The sequence below is a fragment of the Rattus norvegicus genome, chromosome 11, assembly GCF_036323735.1.
Source record: "Rattus norvegicus strain BN/NHsdMcwi chromosome 11, GRCr8, whole genome shotgun sequence".
Classification (NCBI taxonomy): domain Eukaryota; kingdom Metazoa; phylum Chordata; class Mammalia; order Rodentia; family Muridae; genus Rattus; species Rattus norvegicus.
Window position 1 is genome coordinate 83,143,650 of NC_086029.1, and position 17,775 is coordinate 83,161,424.

General features: G+C 42.3%; 1 protein-coding gene across 4 annotated transcripts in view; it reads left to right on the forward strand.

Annotated features, from left to right (window-relative positions):
• The window catches only part of Acap2 (ArfGAP with coiled-coil, ankyrin repeat and PH domains 2), a 115,664-nt gene extending 100,208 nt beyond the window's left edge, over positions 1-15,456 (forward strand). For 3 of the 4 annotated variants that reach the window (XM_006248489.5, XM_006248487.4, XM_006248491.5), the window contains 6 exons: positions 311-403; positions 1,786-1,973; positions 2,736-2,845; positions 4,032-4,142; positions 6,091-6,152; positions 11,413-15,456. In XM_006248489.5, coding sequence (XP_006248551.1) covers positions 311-403; positions 1,786-1,973; positions 2,736-2,845; positions 4,032-4,142; positions 6,091-6,152; positions 11,413-11,513 — 665 coding nt within the window. In that variant the 3' untranslated portion in view covers positions 11,514-15,456. The remainder of the gene's footprint in view (positions 1-310; positions 404-1,785; positions 1,974-2,735; positions 2,846-4,031; positions 4,143-6,090; positions 6,153-11,412) is intronic. The other variant, NM_001034006.2, reaches the window with a different exon arrangement.
• The last annotated feature ends 2,319 nt before the right edge of the window (positions 15,457-17,775 follow it).

The following is a 17,775-nucleotide window of genomic DNA, read 5'->3' on the forward strand; positions in this document are numbered from 1 at the left end:
AATGTTGCCATTGTCTCAGGACATCACCACAGTCATACAGTAAATTAAGCGCCTCGCTACTCCCAGCATTTGTGGGGTAATGAGATGTGTTAGAACTCTGAAAGTTAGTTTCTTTTCAGGCCTTGTGACTTCTTTATGTTCCAATTAGCTAAGTTACCAAAGGATTAGGCTTGTAGTAAGTTCGTTGCTGGTGGCGATAAGTCCATGTTTCCATTTACCAGCTCATTTTGTAACTTGCTGCTTGTGGGAGACGTTTTTCTAAGTGATGGGAACTTTAATCTCTAGCCTTTTTTTTCTTTTTTAAACACAGTCAAAAGTAATGACAGTGGGATCCAGCAATGCTCTGATGATGGACGGGAGTCTTTACCTTCCACCGTGTCAGCCAATAGCTTATACGAGCCCGGTGAGTCCTGATGAAAGCCTGTGTTGATTGGTGGAGTTTGTCATCAGATGCATGTGGCAAATGTCAGTTCTTCTGCGGGTGTGTTTGCCTCTGTGTGCTCACACGAGGGCCAGAGGTCGATATCCGGGGTCGTTCCTCTGTGCTGTCCACCTTCCTGTTGGGGAGGGGAGGAAGCGTAGTTGATATATTAGAACATGGCTGATGCATGAGTTGTGGCCCATGGGAGTGTTGGTGTTCCCATCACCCAGTCTCCTTACCTCTGTAACTGGCCTCTCCTGACCATCAGAATCTCAGTCCCTGACCACCACTCTGCCTCCCGTCAGATGACAAAAGGCAGCATTTGTTTAGTTGAGAGGACTGGGTTTGTCTTCTCTTGTATTCATTTGAAGAACAACTCTGCTATTATATTTTCCTACATCAACTTCTCCAGTGTTTTTATTGTCCTTTCCCAAACTTTTACTATAAGATTTAGACCTACTAAAGGAAAATTTCTGAGATATTAATGGCGCCGGGCAACATAAGAGTGAAACACAGGGGAAGGAATTACATGTGTAGAAATGTCACAACATTTCCTGCAGCATTGCAATTATAAGAGGAACTGTGTCTGGAATTATATTTCACAGCAGTCCCTAATAGAACACAGCAGGCATTAAGAATTTCTCAAATACTTAAAAATGTACTGGTGAGATGGCCCGGCAGGCAAAGGTCCCTGCTGCCAGTCCTTGTGACCTGAGTTCAAGCCAGAGACCCACTTGGTGGAAGGGGAGAACCAAGTCCCAATGGTTGTCTGATGACCTCCACACTCACATCTACCCACCCTGAAACAAGGATGCTAAATGTAATAAAATTTCTCCTACATGTCCAGTTTCAAGTCTAATTAATTGTGACTTCAGAGTGTAGATAACACTATAATGATTAGTCTGTAAGAAATAATGAATCTCTCATATGCTCATTGGTACAGATGAATAACCATTCATCATTTCTTATGTCACAATGTTGACATCATGAGCTGAAGAGTTCTCTTTCAAAATTGAGCATCACACGCACACACACACACACGCATACACGCGCACACACACACGTGTACACACACGCACACACAGGCACACACAGGCACACAGGCACACACACGCACGCACAGGCACACACAGGCACACACGCACACAGGCATGCACACACACACGCACACACTATACGGAATCCTAGTAGTCACTTACTGTCCCGAAGTTATCTCTAAGTTCATCTTCACTTTGCTTTTCCAGTCACTGTCGTTCACTCCGCAGAACCCTTCCTTCTCGCAAGCTCTTTCTATGCTTCTTACACTATTAGCATCCTGTGGTGTGAGCACATTCTTATTACTGTATTTGTGCTTTGCTTTCCAGAAGGAGAAAGGCAAGAATCTTCTGTGTTTCTCGACTCTAAACATCTTAATCCAGGACTTCAGCTTTATAGGGCTTCGTATGAAAAAAACCTTCCCAAAATGGCCGAGGCTTTGGCTCATGGTGCAGATGTGAACTGGGCTAATTCAGATGAAAACCAAGCAACACCACTCATTCAGGCTGTATTAGGGGTATGGATTAATGCATTCAGGCTGTATCAGGGGTGTGAATCAATGCATTCAGGCTGTATCAGGGGTGTGAATCAATGCATTCAGGCTGTATCAGGGGTGTGAATCAATGCATTCAGGCTGTATCAGGGGTGTGAATCAATGCATTCAGGCTGTATCAGGGGTGTGAATCAATACATTCAGGCTGTATCAGGGGTGTGAATCAATACATCCAGGCTGTATTAGGGGTATGGATTAATGCATTCAGGCTGTATTAGGGGTGTGAGTTAATGCATTCAGGCTGTATCAGGGGTGTGAATTAATGCATTCAGGCTGTATTAGGGGTGTGAATCAATACATTAAGGCTATATTAGGGGTATGAATTAATGCATTCAATCTATATCAGGGGTGTGAATTAATGTATTTAGTTTGCATGAGGGGTATGAATTAATGCATTGAAGTTTTCATTGATCTGGCAAAGTAGAAAATAGCATAAATTCTAAACCAAGCTTCATTAATGTTACTGTTCTAAAGGGGTTAGAAATAAAGAATTCTCTCACTAGCGAATCCCAAGCATCATGTGGTTGTTTCTGACCTGGGAGGGGAAGTTGGAAGAGAATTCTGATGATGCCGGGGAGTAGTGTGTTTTGCTGGACTTGAAACTGTAAACAATTTTGTATTACTTAGTTATTGGAAGAAACAAGTCTAACTTCTTTCTCTGTTTCTTACGTACAGATGTACTCTTTCCTGTTTGTATTTATACACTGTCATCTTCTTCCCTTCAAGGGCTCTTTGGTGACATGTGAGTTCCTGTTGCAGAATGGTGCTAATGTGAACCAAAGAGATGTCCAAGGGCGGGGACCGCTGCACCACGCCACCGTCTTAGGACACACAGGGTAGGCAGTAGCGCTTAGATAGGCAGGAAGCTCTCATCTTTAGGAACTACATCAAAATATGTTTTTATTTTTTCTCAGGTTAAGGTTATTATATGGAATTTGTAAAAAGAGTGCATTCTTATGTCATGGTGAAATCTGAAAGTTACAGGTTCTCATTCAAAAGGGAGACTACGATCTGCATTCTCGCTTGCTGTGGTGATAAACAGCATGACCATAAGTGCTGTGGGCAAGGAAAGGGTTCGTTTGGCTCATTCTTCCATTCAGTTCATTATGGAGGGAAATCAGGGAAGGAACTTGAGGAGGAATGTGGACGTAGGAACTGAAGCAGAGACCACTGAGGACTGCTGCTTACCGGCTTAATCAGCTAGTTTATTTTTAATTACTGTGTGTCTGTGTGTGGGTGTGTGTGCACCAGTGCAGTGTCTGAGGAGGCTGACAGTGTCAGGTCCCCTGGGGCTGGATGTACGAGCATTGTGCGTTCTTAAAGCAAGCCCTCAGCTGCTTTCTTCTCCTGTGGCCCAGGCCTACCTGCCTATGGTAATGTCATCCACAGGGGGCGGGCCTCCTCCATGTCAGTCAACAACCAGGGCCAGTCTGAGAGAGGTGATGTTTCAACCAAGGTTCCCACATTCCAGGACTCTAGTTTATGTCAAGTTGACAATAATAACTAACAACTGTAGTTAATGTACAGATACAACTAGCCAGTATAGTTAATGCATAGTTATAAACTAACCAGTATAGCTAGTGTATACATGTAACTAACTAGTATAGCTAGTATACAGATATAACTAACCAGTATAGCTAGTGTACAGATACAACTAACTAGTAGAGCTAGTATATAGTTATAACTAGCCAGTATAGCTAGTGTAGTTATAATCTAACCAGTTAGCTAGTGTACAGATGTAACTAACCAGTATAGCTAGTGTACAGTTATAAGCTAACCATAATAGCTAGTATATACTTATAACTAACCAGTATGGCTAGTGTACGAGATGAACTAAGCAGTTTATCTTGGGTTTGTAAAGACCTCACTCATTTTTTATTGAAGTCTTTCATTGACTGTTGTAGGCCGCTTGAAGAATTTTCTAACAGCATTGTTTAAGTTAGGTAGAACGTTTTAGGTTCGGAGGTGAAAAGGATCTTTTTCATCTTCATACTGTCTGAGAAATGCTGTTTCTTTAAACAGGCAGGTATGTTTATTCCTAAAGCGAGGTGCCAATCAACATGCCACTGATGAAGAGGGGAAGGACCCTCTGAGTATAGCTGTGGAAGCAGCCAATGCTGACATAGTAACGCTGTAAGTGTCCCCTTCATACGTACTTCCTGTGCTACCTGTTGCTTGTTCATGTACATGCCAGGGTTGTCCTAGAGCTCAGTATGTTGGCTAAAGCTTGAAATACTGGCCTTGAAATACAGAGATCCTCCTGCCTCTGCCTCCCAAGTGCTTGAGATTAAAGGCGTGCACCATTACACCAAGCTCTGGGAGCTTTCAGCTCCCTGTTCTGTCTGTGCTGCTCTGCTGGGTACACTGGGTGTGTACGCCCTCTAAAACACACAGGCTCCTTTGTTCCTCACAGTAACTCTGACAGGCGGTTTTCTTAGCACCCTCACTCTCAAGACAAGGAGGCTCAGCTCCGACAGTTCGAGGAATTAATAACTGTTAAAGCTACAACTTTGCACCGGAGTGTTTGCTCTAATGCTGGACTCTCAGCCACTTCTGCTGCACTGCAGAGCAGCAGAAACAGAAGCCAGGATTGCCCCCACTGCTCTCTTTAGAGTACAGAGCTGGGCTTGGGACGGGTGGAGCAATGGGTAATTAGACTCTATTGCTTTGAGAAATAGAGGCTCATTAAGCTGGAGGGACAGCAGTCTTTTAAACAAATTGTTCACATGGACACATGATTATTTTTAACACAAAATGCGTCTTTTTGAATATTTGAATTATTTTTACCATGATCTAATAGAGAGTCTGGTGATTTTCAGTTGGTTTGCAATGTTAGATCAAAGTAGTGTGTTATACTTAGAACCTAGAAATGAGATATTGTCAGCTGTACTTCATTTCATGAGGCTAATGGAAGCAGGTTTTAAGTCATGTGATCTTTCCATTCTGGGCTAAAGGAAACAGGCTTGGTGATCCCTCTGGTCTTGAGTAGAAACATGCCCGTCCATGACGCTCTCAGTTCAGAGAACCCTGTGGCTGCTTTAAGCTTACATTGAGAGATTTGGACTTGTGATGTTTCCCCTCACCCAACCTCTAGCCAATGAGACTCCCATCAGGGAGGAGTTATTGTTACTGTGAAGGTTGTTGCTGCCTGTATTGATTGGCAATCAAGAAAATGCCCACAAACATGTATGCAGGCTAGTCTGTTCCAGACAACCTCTGATTTGAGATTCCCCCAGATAACTCTGGCCCATACTAAGTTGATAATTGAAGCCAAGTAGTCAAGAGCCTTTTCAGAGAAACCACGTAGCAGGGGAATACGTAGGAGCCATCCTTAGTTCACACGGTTACTAGAGGAGGTGAATTGAAAGGCCAGTGTCAGACGCTGTTTTCACCAGATGGAGCTTTCAGAAGAGAGCGCAAAGGCTCTGGCAAGGCTGCAGATGGCGTGGTAGCCTCTAGGGCCAGGCAGGCACCACAGAGAACACCTTCCATGTAGCAGAGTTTTGTTTTCAGAAAAAGAAGAAATGCTTGTTTTTTAATCCAGTGTTACCTGTCTTCCATTTTGAGGGTTAGTAACCTCCAAAGAGTGTATGACCAGTATGGTAACCTTAGGAAAATTTTAGTAATCCTTAGCTATTCACTACAGTACTTGTATATCAAAATATATTCCCAATATTTAGAAGGAGCAGGTTTCCCATGTGCCGGAGACTCTCTCACTCAGGGTAAGCCAGTGAACCGTGCAGGCTTGTGCTCCCCACCGTAGAAGCAATATGCTCATCAGGTTGCTGTAGCAGCCAGGAATCCTGAAGCCCAGAGGAGGCAACCTAAGGTCTTGTAGGCACACGGCTGAAGTACGGGTCACTCACTATTCCCTCATGAGGGTCATAGGAGGGCAGGCGAGATGCAGTTGTTTTTGTTCTGCAGATGCTGGTCCAGCACCCTGAGTTCTCTGTCAGTAAAGACGCCAGTACAGGAATAGTTGAGCCAGTGCCTGCCCACATGTACTAATGCTTGTGTATCTGCTCATTTGTCCACGAGTACTTGTGTGACTGCCTCTAAGAGCTCTCTTCTTCCCTTCCAGGTTACGCTTAGCAAGAATGAATGAGGAAATGCGGGAATCCGAAGGACTTTATGGACAGCCAGGTCAATATTCTACTAACAATCATACTGAAATGCAGTATAAAAAGTGCATTCAGGAATTTATCAGTTTACAATTGGAAGACTCATAGTTCCTTAGCTAACTGGTGTGGTGTTCTAGAGCTTTTAAAATGTACTTGTAAATTGTGAGCTGTTAGCTTCTGTACTGTACTTACCGAATGCCTGGGTGGCTAGTCCCGGGCCTTCCCACAGACTCCTGTTTCTATTTCAGTACACTTGTACTGTATTCAGTCAGCTCTGGCTGCAGAGCCCCTGGCTGCTGTACAGATAGATGTCTTCCACGAGCCTTCCACAGGGAGTGCGCTGACCAACAGGCTCTAATGTGCAGAGAGCAGCTTCCCGAAGGATTCTCGTTAGCTGTCCAGTGAAGATAACAAAATGCTTTTCTTTTTGTTATTCAGGGAATTTCTATACATTGTGTTCAGGGAACAAGAACAAATCACCATGTGTTTTGTACATAAAAAGTTAGTATAGAAAATGCCAAGAAAGGTTTATTGATGCGTTTTGCATTCCAGTCTGAGAATGAGTTGAAGATTTAAAGTAAAAACTTATGAGTAAGTTAAACGCCCACAGTGGGTATAGAATTAGTTTCAAAGGCAAAAGTTTATGGTAGCTTTGCCCCAGGCAATCGTGTCCTATTTTTTGGGGTCAGTAGATATATTTAGAGCAGTGTTTTGTAAACCTGATGGCGAGGTAGACTTACTAGAAAAATGTCAATTTATGGTCACCTCAGTGCTTATCACCTGTGGGTCCTGGCATAAGGAAAGGGAGAGGAGTTAATACAACTCTTCCGTCTGATGGACACATGCTGGCTAGCCATCTGCACAGGAAGTGACACGCATTCCAGTTCATGGATTTGAGTGTATGAGTTTCTAATTTGCTTTACAGTCAGACACAGAGTACTAACCATGTCAGGAACTCATGATTGAAGTACCCACAGAAAGACATTCACTTTGCAATGAGTCTATTTGTTTTATAAAAATATATTTGTTTTATGAAAATGAATATTTATATTATTATTTTTGAAGTGGCCTGCTGATAGCATCTCTTATCGCTGCTGAAGCATATTCTGAAATTTCTGTATTTTCTGTTATCTTCAGCCACTTAGTTTAACTACAGTAATCTCTAACTGTGTCAGTACCGATATAGGAATCTGTCAGTGTGAGGCCAGGTTTTTCTATTCAGAGACTGTATTTACTATTTATTTTTGGCCTGATATAATAAGGAACAAGAAGGGGCCTGGATCAGATAGATACTGCTTATCTAGGGTGTTTCACTTTAGTCCTATGGCTCAGTGTACCACCAGGTCAGGATACTCCGATATGTGGTGAGTGCGCTAATACGGGTCAGACTCAGCATTAACTCTGGATTTCACCCATTTGTTTCAGAGTTGAATGTTAGCTCTTAAATAAGTTCTAATTTTGTAACATATCTTTAAATGATAGTATTACAAGGTCACTTCTGAGGCCTTTGTAAGTTTAAGCACTTTGAATAAAAGTTGATCAAAGAGATGAGCTGACATTTGTGAGGTAGCAGTGAACTGCAGGTTGTAAGTTGTTACGTTTGTATTTTCCTGAGATTGTAAAGGTAACCGTTAAGCCAGCTGCACCTTCCTTAAGTTGCTTAACTATGCCTGCCCAGCTGGCGAGTCAGATGGCAGAGGCCAGCAGTCAGTGCGCCCTCGCTCTGCAGTTGGGGACTTGCCAGGACAGGACCTCCCTGTTGGCTTCACTTCTGGTTCTGCTTGAATTTCTTCTGTGTCACCCTGAAGTGCTCAGATGTCCCTTTCACTATTGTCCATGTGCAGTTGTGTGTAAGTGTAGGAACTTCCAGGAATCGGTAGGAAAAGATTGTTCTTTCAATTTAATGAAAACCTGAAAACAGGCCTCACTTTAAAACATTTTTGAACCATCTTTAAATTTTAATTTAGAAGTTGAAAAGTATTAACTCTGCCAACGATGCCAGGTAAAAAATAAGATTAAAAGAAACTATTTGAGAAGTATCTTGAAAATAATTAGATTTTTAAGCCCAGTTTTAGGGCCCAGTGTTTGAAGGCGAACACTTGGTGTGATGTGGCGAGCGCCTGCGCTCCTGGTGCTTTCCCTTCTCTGTCCTTCCTGGTGCGTCAGGTGTGCTTGGCTCCACCACAGCTCTTTGCCTGGCGGCTTCGGAGCCATGGGAAGGAAACATCAGAACTCTGTGCAGTTCGGAGGCACAGGAATTGTCCGTCCTTTGACAGTGCCGGGCCTACTGTTTAAAGGACCCAGTTACGATGCTTGGCACTCATGGACTTACCTCTAAGAAATTCCATCTCAACTTTAGTATTTACAGCCCCATGGACTCCCATTTTCATGGAAGGCAGTAGTAAGAGCACACGGCTTCTGAAAGGAAGGTGGCTTCTCTTTCAGCAGCCTTAGAACTCTTAGGAGGCCTGGCCAGGTGAGGGATAGCGCACATTGGTCTCAGTGGTGGGAATCAGTTAGGTGCTTCCTAGTTCCAGTTCTGGGCCTTCCCGAGGGTCAGGGTCAGCAGGTTCTCAACCAGTGGGGCATCACTGCATTAGGGAGCCATTTCTGGTCATGTGAACTTGGAGCTTCTGGAACCTGCCCAATCATTTGTAGAAGGAAAATACTCCCAACTGGTGGAGTAGGATGATGGCTGCGGTCACAGAGGGTGGGTGTCACATCACCTCAGGAATGAGGTCACTGAACCCTTTCAGTCATGCTAACTGCTGCTGAGATGAATATTCTGGATACGGGAAACAGAAGTGAGCTGACACTTGTCAGTGGGACATAGGAGTGTATACATTGAAACTTCAGAATTGTTCAGGCACATACAACACTCGAACGTTCTGAATAGGAAAAAATGTGGTTAAGTAACTTAGATAATATGCTTAGCTGATTTTTGTAGTGAACTGTTCAGTGTATTAATAGGAAGAGTCTAGGATAATGTATCCCAGAATCTTGTTTATGTATTCTAGTTCAGACAAATCAGATTTGCCTCGGGAAAATTTTCAAATGATTAAAATTCCCCTTAAAGTTTAGCTAATGAAGTTCACCTTGTGTTGGATATTTTAAGTGAGTCACAGTTGTTGCTTTTGACAACACAGTTTGAGGTCTAAGGAAGTTAGCATACTAATAGAGCATTAGTAACTTTAAAAACTGAATTTACCGAGTTTTGTGTGTGGAACTAGAAACTTCCTTTTGTATTGTATGAAACTCTTAAATGTTTGCAGTCTGTGAAACCAATGATTACAGCACCACACTCTCCTCCAAGGACGTGTTTACTCCAGTGAATGAAAGGTCTTAGAATTAGTTTTGCATGGTACAATGGTTTTACTAAAAACGTACTTGTATAATATATACTAGGTGATTTAAAATCAAACACTAGAAAATCATAAAGAAAAACAGCTCGTTATACAGAATATGCATCACTGAATGTAGAAGCCATATATTGCCATTGTACTGTTGTAATACTTGAGAATGCTCATCTGGTGCTATCTGTGAACGACTTGGCGTTAGCGTCTGCTAGATCCTTCTCCTGTTTCTTCCCGAATATGTAATGTGTGCCTTTTATGTTATTTCTGGTGTTGACTGGTAAAATCGATGTGGTATTTTTGTATTATAATCTGCACTTTACACTTTCTTGGAAAGTAAAATTCTAGACTATCTGAATAGTATTTTAAAATATTTATAATGTTTACAATAAATATTTTACATATTTTAATTCAACATCTAAAAAGAGAAAAAAATTAAAGTATTTTGTATGGTTTGTTAATTGTTATTTAATGTTGCGCTGCTCTCAGTTATTTTGTGTCCAGTAGGATGGCCAAGCACAGAAATGGGTGGTTAGTTTGTCCTGTGTATAACTGGGCAGTGGAGTACCCTTTAGTGTGTGTGCCTGAGTCCTGATGGTGTGAGCCATGACCACCTCCAGCCAGCCCTCGAGACTCTTCCCACTGTACTTCCCTTGTAAAGTAGATTGATTGGGTTCAGGCGATTGTTTCATGTAATGATTAAATTTCCAGGATTTTAATAAATTGCTTCATACAGAGACTAAATGTTAAAAAGCACTAAATGTTAAGAGCACTAACATCTTTTTATTAAAATCTTTGTTATGTTTTTAGACTTTTTTACTAGACTTCTATCTGCTCCTCAGTCATTTTCTAATTCTCTAGCTTTCAGTATGACGCCTGTGTCTCCCACAATCTTGCTTTCAAAGACTTGCAGAGTTTACTGTTAACAATAACTTAATAACAAGATTGTCATAAAATAGGACGCATGGTGTCGTAGGGGAACACTAAAACAGCATGGTGACAAGAATCACACCAAACTGTACCTCATGCTCAAGTGACCAGAAGTGTGCCAGGAGTCTGTACCAAGGTAGTGCTGAGCAGGAAGTTATCATGAGTGCAGCGTCCCAGAATAAGATTTCTCCTTCAAGGGGTTAATCTGCACTTGTGTACATAGTTCCTCAGCAAAAGGACCGCGTCCAGCTCGCTATACTGTCTTTGTCTATATGCTCCACCTCCACAAGAGTATTGAGCACACACAGTGTGAGCAAATTCTTGTTTCCTTTTCCGTTCTGCATAGTATTCTTGCTCAGAAGTCAGGAGACGCTGTGGAGCTCTGATTTCATAGCAACTTTATGGCCTTCTGTTTACTGAGTTCAGTGAACAGGAGATGAGATACATTAGTTCTAAACCTCAAAATGTGTGTGAGCTACCTTTTACAAACTGTTTCAGCGCGGGTGCTTCTAGTTGGTGATAGTGTACGAAGCTTTCCCACCTGATGTCTAGCCAGCCTGTCAGCAGCCCGTCGTAATGGGTGCCATCAGAACCGTCACCAGTATCTGGCTTTACTCATTTCTTTTAACTTTTATCCAAGAAAGTATTTGCTTATAAAAATGTGCTGTTTACTTCATTTCAAGTATCCTCCCTTCTTTCGAGTGCTAACGACTGTGTTTCTTCACCTTGCTTTCAACCGCTTGCGTCTCGCTCCTCTCTAACTCTGAGCTTCCCTCTGCGGTGCGTCTGAGACCCTTCTCTCAGGTATAGCCTCCCCTTTCCTACACACTTTTCTGGTGTTATTGTTAGCTGGCCTTTTTCCTCCAAAAAAAAGAAAAAAAAAAAAACGATACTGGAAGTGTAATGAATCTTAAAGTAGTATGAGTAGAAGTGAATGTTGTTTTATTAATATCTAAACTGTATAGAATTTAAAAGTCTCTTTATTTTCCTTTTACACAGGTGATGAAACTTACCAGGATATCTTCCGTGATTTTTCTCAAATGGCATCCAATAATCCAGAGAAACTCAATCGTTTCCAGCAAGATTCACAGAAGTTCTGATCCTTTTAAAAGGGGGAAACTATGAAATTTGGTGAATTCTTAATGTGTGCAACCAGAAACTCACACATTTTTTACTACTTTAATTCCACTTAGTTTTGGTAGGCATTGAATCGTTTGGAAAAAAATGGTACCCATTCATTTTGGATTTTTGTAAATGAAAACACGATCTCTCATAACTGGGAAAGGGAGAAATCCACTGTAGTTCCTCTTTGATTTGAGAAGAGAAAAGCCTTTTTTTTTTTTTTTTAAACTGGGTTGCGCTTTTATATAAAGTTGTATCCAGATCTAAGCATCTCTAAGTTCTGAGGTGCTACACTGGAGACCCCTCCATCCTTTGCCATGCATGGTGGTACTCTGGTTCCCCTGGGAACATTCAGTCATTGTGTCTGCGTCAGGTGGAACCAGTTATCTCACCTGCTTGGAGGATGTGCTGTCCTCATAATCGTTGGTGGTTCAGAAGTAGGTCTGCGTGCTTTCTGGTAGCTTAGCCGTGGCACCCACAGTGTGCAGTGCAGTTGCCATGACCAGTGGGTTCGCACCGTGTTTGTTCAGAGGTGTCATTGTCCTCCAGGCCCCAGCAACACGGTTGCCGCGTGAGTAGACCACACTTCACTCTTTAGATTTATTTTGTCTCATAGTGAAGAGAAGCTTTTACTGTTTTCTTTCTTCCATCACCCAAAGAATCCTAGCTCAGCTTCTGTTGTCAGGTTGACTTCCTGAAACCTTGACAGATCATCAGTGCAACAAAACCGGATTTCAGAAATTGACTATTGCAAAATCGGGCTTTCATCCAAACACGGTGATGTCAAAGATAATATTTTAGGGCATTTTTATATTTGGAATTAATCCATTTTAAGATACATATTTTTTAGTGTTACTCTTGGTGAAAGAAAAATCTCCATGTAATGGAAGAGAAAGCTAATTTTTTTCCTGTTTATACTAAAACTTACCAGCAATAAAGTCCTTTTATTTTTTTCTACATTTATCTTGTGTACTATACAACAGTATACATTCTTTTAAATCGTATCTTGTATATAGCTTTAGAATTAAGTAAAATAAGTCCTTTAGAGTTCCAAAATTATGCACATGTGAGTTTGTCTGGTCCCAGCTCTGCTCGATGTGTCTTGTCGAAGGACGGGATGGAGTAACCGCCTTGTAGCTCATTGCCAGCACTGTTGACTGCGCTTAACCCTTTACAAGGTATTTGTAAGTAGCATCAATACTCAGTGTCACAGGAACATTTTGAAATGTATGTAAAATTATAGTTAATTAAGTAAACACTTTAACATTTTCCCCACAGTATATAGAGCTTTATTTTAATTAAATATAAAATCAAATCTAAGGAGAGATTCTATTGAAATAAATTTGCCACCCAGATAAGGTCCCCTGGTTCGGCCAACTTGCAAACATGCAGTACTTAGTAAGCCATCACACCAAGGCTAAGAATCTGTTGTGATTTGTTTCTGGGGAAATGTAAACTCCCACAGGGTGAAAGGATTTTGTCCTTGCTGTCTCACCTCAGGCTTTCAGGTCATCTGGTCTTGTAGGCATTTTGATAAAGTAAAAGGACTGGTGTGTGATATTTTAATTGGTATGTATTTTGAAATTTATTGTCCTAAAACATGTTCAAGGAAGAGAAATAGGCTAAGGATAGGGAAGAAAGCCGGCTGCCTCTCCTCCACAGCGCCCCTTGGCCGCTCCTGGAGCTCCTGCCTTGTTTGTGAAGGTGCAGGTGGGGCTCCCTTTGGTTCCGCTGCTTGGGGCAGTTCCTCTGGACCCGCTGCCTTCCTGGCTGTGGCCCTCAGTAGTATCTGCTGCCCTTTAATGACTAGCGTGTTTTTTGAAAAGAAAAAAAAAAAAGCCTTAAAGATTCAAGTGTAATGCCTTAAAGATTATCATGGTTCTGAATATCTTTAGAGTTCAGATTCAGCTCCATCATTTAGTACTGTGGAAAGGCTGGCCACAAAACTGTATTGCTGTGGCTTACTTCATTGTCTCAATGTACTGACAAACTGGCTGAGAGAAAGGGCTGGAGTGTAGCGAGGCTTTTAATGGAGAGTTATAAGGAGGCCGGCTGCCCCTTAGAGGAGTCGTGCTGTGCTCGCTAACAGCTTTCTGTGGTGTGTGGAGCATTCCGAGCATTAGATGAGCGCACACGGTGCCGGCCAGACACCCAGCCTGCTCCTCCTGATGCCCTGCTGTCTCTCCAGGACAGGCATGCTGGTAATGGTGTCATTCTTCATCATTCTTAGTTCTTTTTCATGCTCTCATTGATGTGAAAACTGGGTTACTGCCAGAACAGTAGAGGCGCTCTGAAGGGTTCCTAGGCACAACTTCAGTGTGGATGTAGACATCGGTGATGGAGCTGATGAGTTCACCAGGCTCCATTGCAACCCATGCTGAAGATTCCTGAGATTTCCAGCCCTCAAAAGTCAATTCCAGCCCTGCAGTGTGCTTAGTTGATTGATGCTGGTGTCCACCGTAGTTTACTGAACTCTGGTACTTCCTTCCCCCAAAGTAACACAGCTTGCGACTTGTACGTTAGTACAGCAAAGGTGCATTTTTGGGGAAAAAATATACACTCACACTTTACAGAATTTTAATTTGTGATCATGTTAGGAGTATTTAAAAATAAAATTATTTTTATATTAGATATGATTATAAGCCAAGCTGTGTTTAAAACTAAACTGCTACCCACTTTGAGTAATTAGACATTCCTAGGTTGCCCATTTAAATGAACTCTTTGTGTGGTTGCGATTTGACCATTAGCCAGGGCTGTGTGGTTTTTACAATGATGTCCTATACCCATAAGAACCGAGTTCATTTCCTTGGACCCAGGGCTTCTGACACACAAAGTGATTGATGAAGCAAAGGGAGCCGTAAACCTCCCTTTGTACGCTTTATGACTCAGCTGGGCTTTCACATCACCCTTTCTCTCCTGGTGTCACGGGAGCACTTGGAGGACTTCTGAGACCATGGTCGCTGTCAGCCTTGTCCATGTCTCCATTCCTAGGCAGCTGCTCTTGTTTTGCAGAGATGGTCACTTGCTTTGCTAGTTGGAGGCTAAGCCGACCCGTGACAAGGTCTGACATGTGCTTCAAAAGCATGTGTGTGTGAATGGATCCAGTATCACTGTAAAACAGGAGCTTTCCCTGTGTCTGACAGGAACTTGCAATACTGTGGAGAACCTCCTTGTGAAGTTTAGAGGAACAGATTGGAATTTGAAAGCATCAATTGTAGAAAAGTCTACATTTTTTACAATGGAAAGCATTAACAAAGGGAAGTCTTAGAAAGTTAAACTCACCACTCATTACTTTTGTAATGTTTTCTAATGAGACCTAGGTTCTGCCTGGCAGAGTCCTGCCACCTCCGAGTGATTGCTGTGGCGGGGGGGGGGGGGGGGGGGGGGGGGCCTCATGTGCACAGAGAAAGATTCAATTGAATACAATTTTTCTTCGAGTTGGTCTTCCCACTATTATTTTCTAGTTCTGTCTCATTCATCAGCCTCATTTTGGGTATTAATTAATTCTTACAGGGAAAGCTTGCTGTGTTCCAAGGTTTTAGCACCATTTTACACGAAGGCTAAAGGTTAGCTTTTAGAAATGATGGGCGCCTTTTAAAATAGATGTTTACTTGTGCTCTGTGAAGTTTCTGGATCATTCCGGTCGCCAAGGCTGATCATCTGTACTATTTCATGCTACCTGAGAAAGGATTTTAAGAATGTATAACCAACACTCCATTACTTTTTATTAGTATGTAGGGGATTTGTATCTAATTCATGAATGTAGTTTTACTGTAGTTTGTCATTGTAAATGAAGCAAAGTACATTATCTTTATAGTTATTCTAAAATGTACATTATGTAAGAATTGTAAATATATTGACTACTTTGTATGCTGAAAATTTACAATATTAAGTCAATAAAAATATCTCACTTCTGGCACAGTTACTGTAAATGCTCCAACTTCTTTCGAACAATGTTGCATTCGATCACTTCAGTTCAGAAATCCACATTGATACTTAAAATATGTTCTTCCTGATTTCAGAGACGTTGCAGCCCCTACTTCATGCACTAAAGAACACAGACTTTGGTTTTTAAAGAGACTTTGGACTCTTCTTCTGTTTCTCCCATAATAGCTGATACATCTCTTGGAGTTTGAATCTTGCAGCCCAGCCACACTCCGTCCTTTTAGTAAACAGACCCCGCTTCTGTGTGAATGGGATGGAAGGATTGGAGGGCTGAAAAGCAGACCCACAGCGGAGGCTACAAAGTCGGCCCATACCCTGAGTGACCAGTCTTAAGCCCTGCATTTCATTTCAGAGTAGTCTCTAAGGAGAACCTGCAGCAAGTGTTTCAAATGGAGGCAAACAGCCTGCTTTTCTTTCTTATTCTTTTTGTTTTGTTTTGCAAACACAGTACATCATCACTGCCAAAAGAAAGTCTGGGTCACAGAAAAGGGCTACGTATGATGGTGTGTGCTTGTACTCTCAGCGTTCCAGGAGTTAGAGGCAGGGCAGTTTTAGATAACGTGAGCCTGCTGCAAACAAACAAACAAGCACTCAGAAACCTCACCCAGAAAACAAGACTCGAGTATCAAGAAAGTCATCTGTAATTCTGTCACTTACCTGTGCCGTCTAAAATCAAACCCACTAGCTACAGAGTTGCTTGTTTATTTCACGTGCACGTGTGTGCATGCTTATGTGTTTGTGGGTGCATGTATGCTCACATGCAGGTGAACATGTGCGTGTGCTTCCTTCCGCATCGCTCCTCAGGCAGTTTATACTGTTGATTTGAGGAAAGGTCTCTCCATGGCTTGGCACTTGTCAGTTCGGCCAGATGACCAGTGAGCCCGAAGGATCCTACCTCTGCCTCCCTAGTGGCCATTCCAGGTTTATAAGTATGTGCCAAAGTGCCAGACGTTGACTTGGGTTCTGATGCCACCTGTGGATCCTCTTTATGCCTTGTGGCAGTCTGAGCTTTTTGCCCAGTCTGCACAAGTCCAAAATCAACACTAGGCAGTGGTGAGTTCAGGTTTTAGGCATAATCCACACTGTGAGAGCTCAGTAGCCACATGTACTTAGTGACTTGTTCTAGGGAGGGTGGATTACAGATTAAGTTCTTTTTGACCAATGCCCGGTAGGAAGCTTGCCTTGCCTTGGTATGGAAGGCCTTCTAGAGCCTTGGGTCTGGATGCACTGAAAATAGCAGACTGTTGCTCTGTGACCTTCTTTTCCTTAGATGGGGGGAATAGTTGTAAAACGTGAGAATTTTCAGATGTACCAAAGTAATTTTCATAGTCACAGGCTCATGGCAACATTTTTCTTTCCTTGGACCCCATACCCACCAAGCCAAGGCCCTTGGGACCAAATTCCAGATCATTTAGTGTGAATCTTTGAAAGGATCGCGTGTAATGATTCAGCACCTTAAACTGCTGAAAATTATCAGATTTTTTTTCACTTGTTTCAAATACGGTTTTCCCAAGTCAGTCCACAAATGTACACACACTGCAGTTGGCTAATGTGTCTCTTAAATGTATAGGTTTTCTCTACATTAAACAATTGTCTGTGTGCAGTTGCTGAACAGCCAGGTCTTCTTGTTTTTGAGACATGGTCTTACGCTAGCCTTGGCAGGCCTGGAACTTGTTGTACAGACCAGCCCGGCCTTGAAATCAGAGATCTGCCCGCCTCTGAATATCATCACTTTAAGGATGGCACTGTGCTTGCTTAAGCAGCTCACTGGTGATTACTTCATAGCAATCTTTTTGCTCTCAGAGGTCGAGCTCCAAGAGATGGAGCTTCAGGAGCCAGGACCTTAGTCACACAGGCCATAGGTAGCTTAAGCTGCCAGCTCGCTCTGAGCTGAGCACGGTGCTGCTTCAGCTTGCCAAGTTGCTGTGATCTCAGGCTCCCACGTTTTTATCTGTTAGGGCTAAGTATTTTGGTATATTGTTATTTCTTCAGGACAAGGATAAATTCTTAGACGTGAAATGCTGGTTTGATAGGTAAGAATTCTGAAGCTTTCTCAGTGGATCAGATGCTGTGTTCAGTATTGGAAATATTTTTGATGAAAAAAAAAATAGAAAATATCCACCGTTCTCTTGGAGTCTATTCAACAAGGAAACACGGACTAGGTGGTATATAGGCGGATGTCATAGAATCACTAGGGATGGTTCAAGCCCCCACACTATATGGGAAGGAGTTTAGAGGTCATGAGCCATGGTCTGAAGTAGATACGGAAAGCATGCCACAGGAAAAAAACCTGAT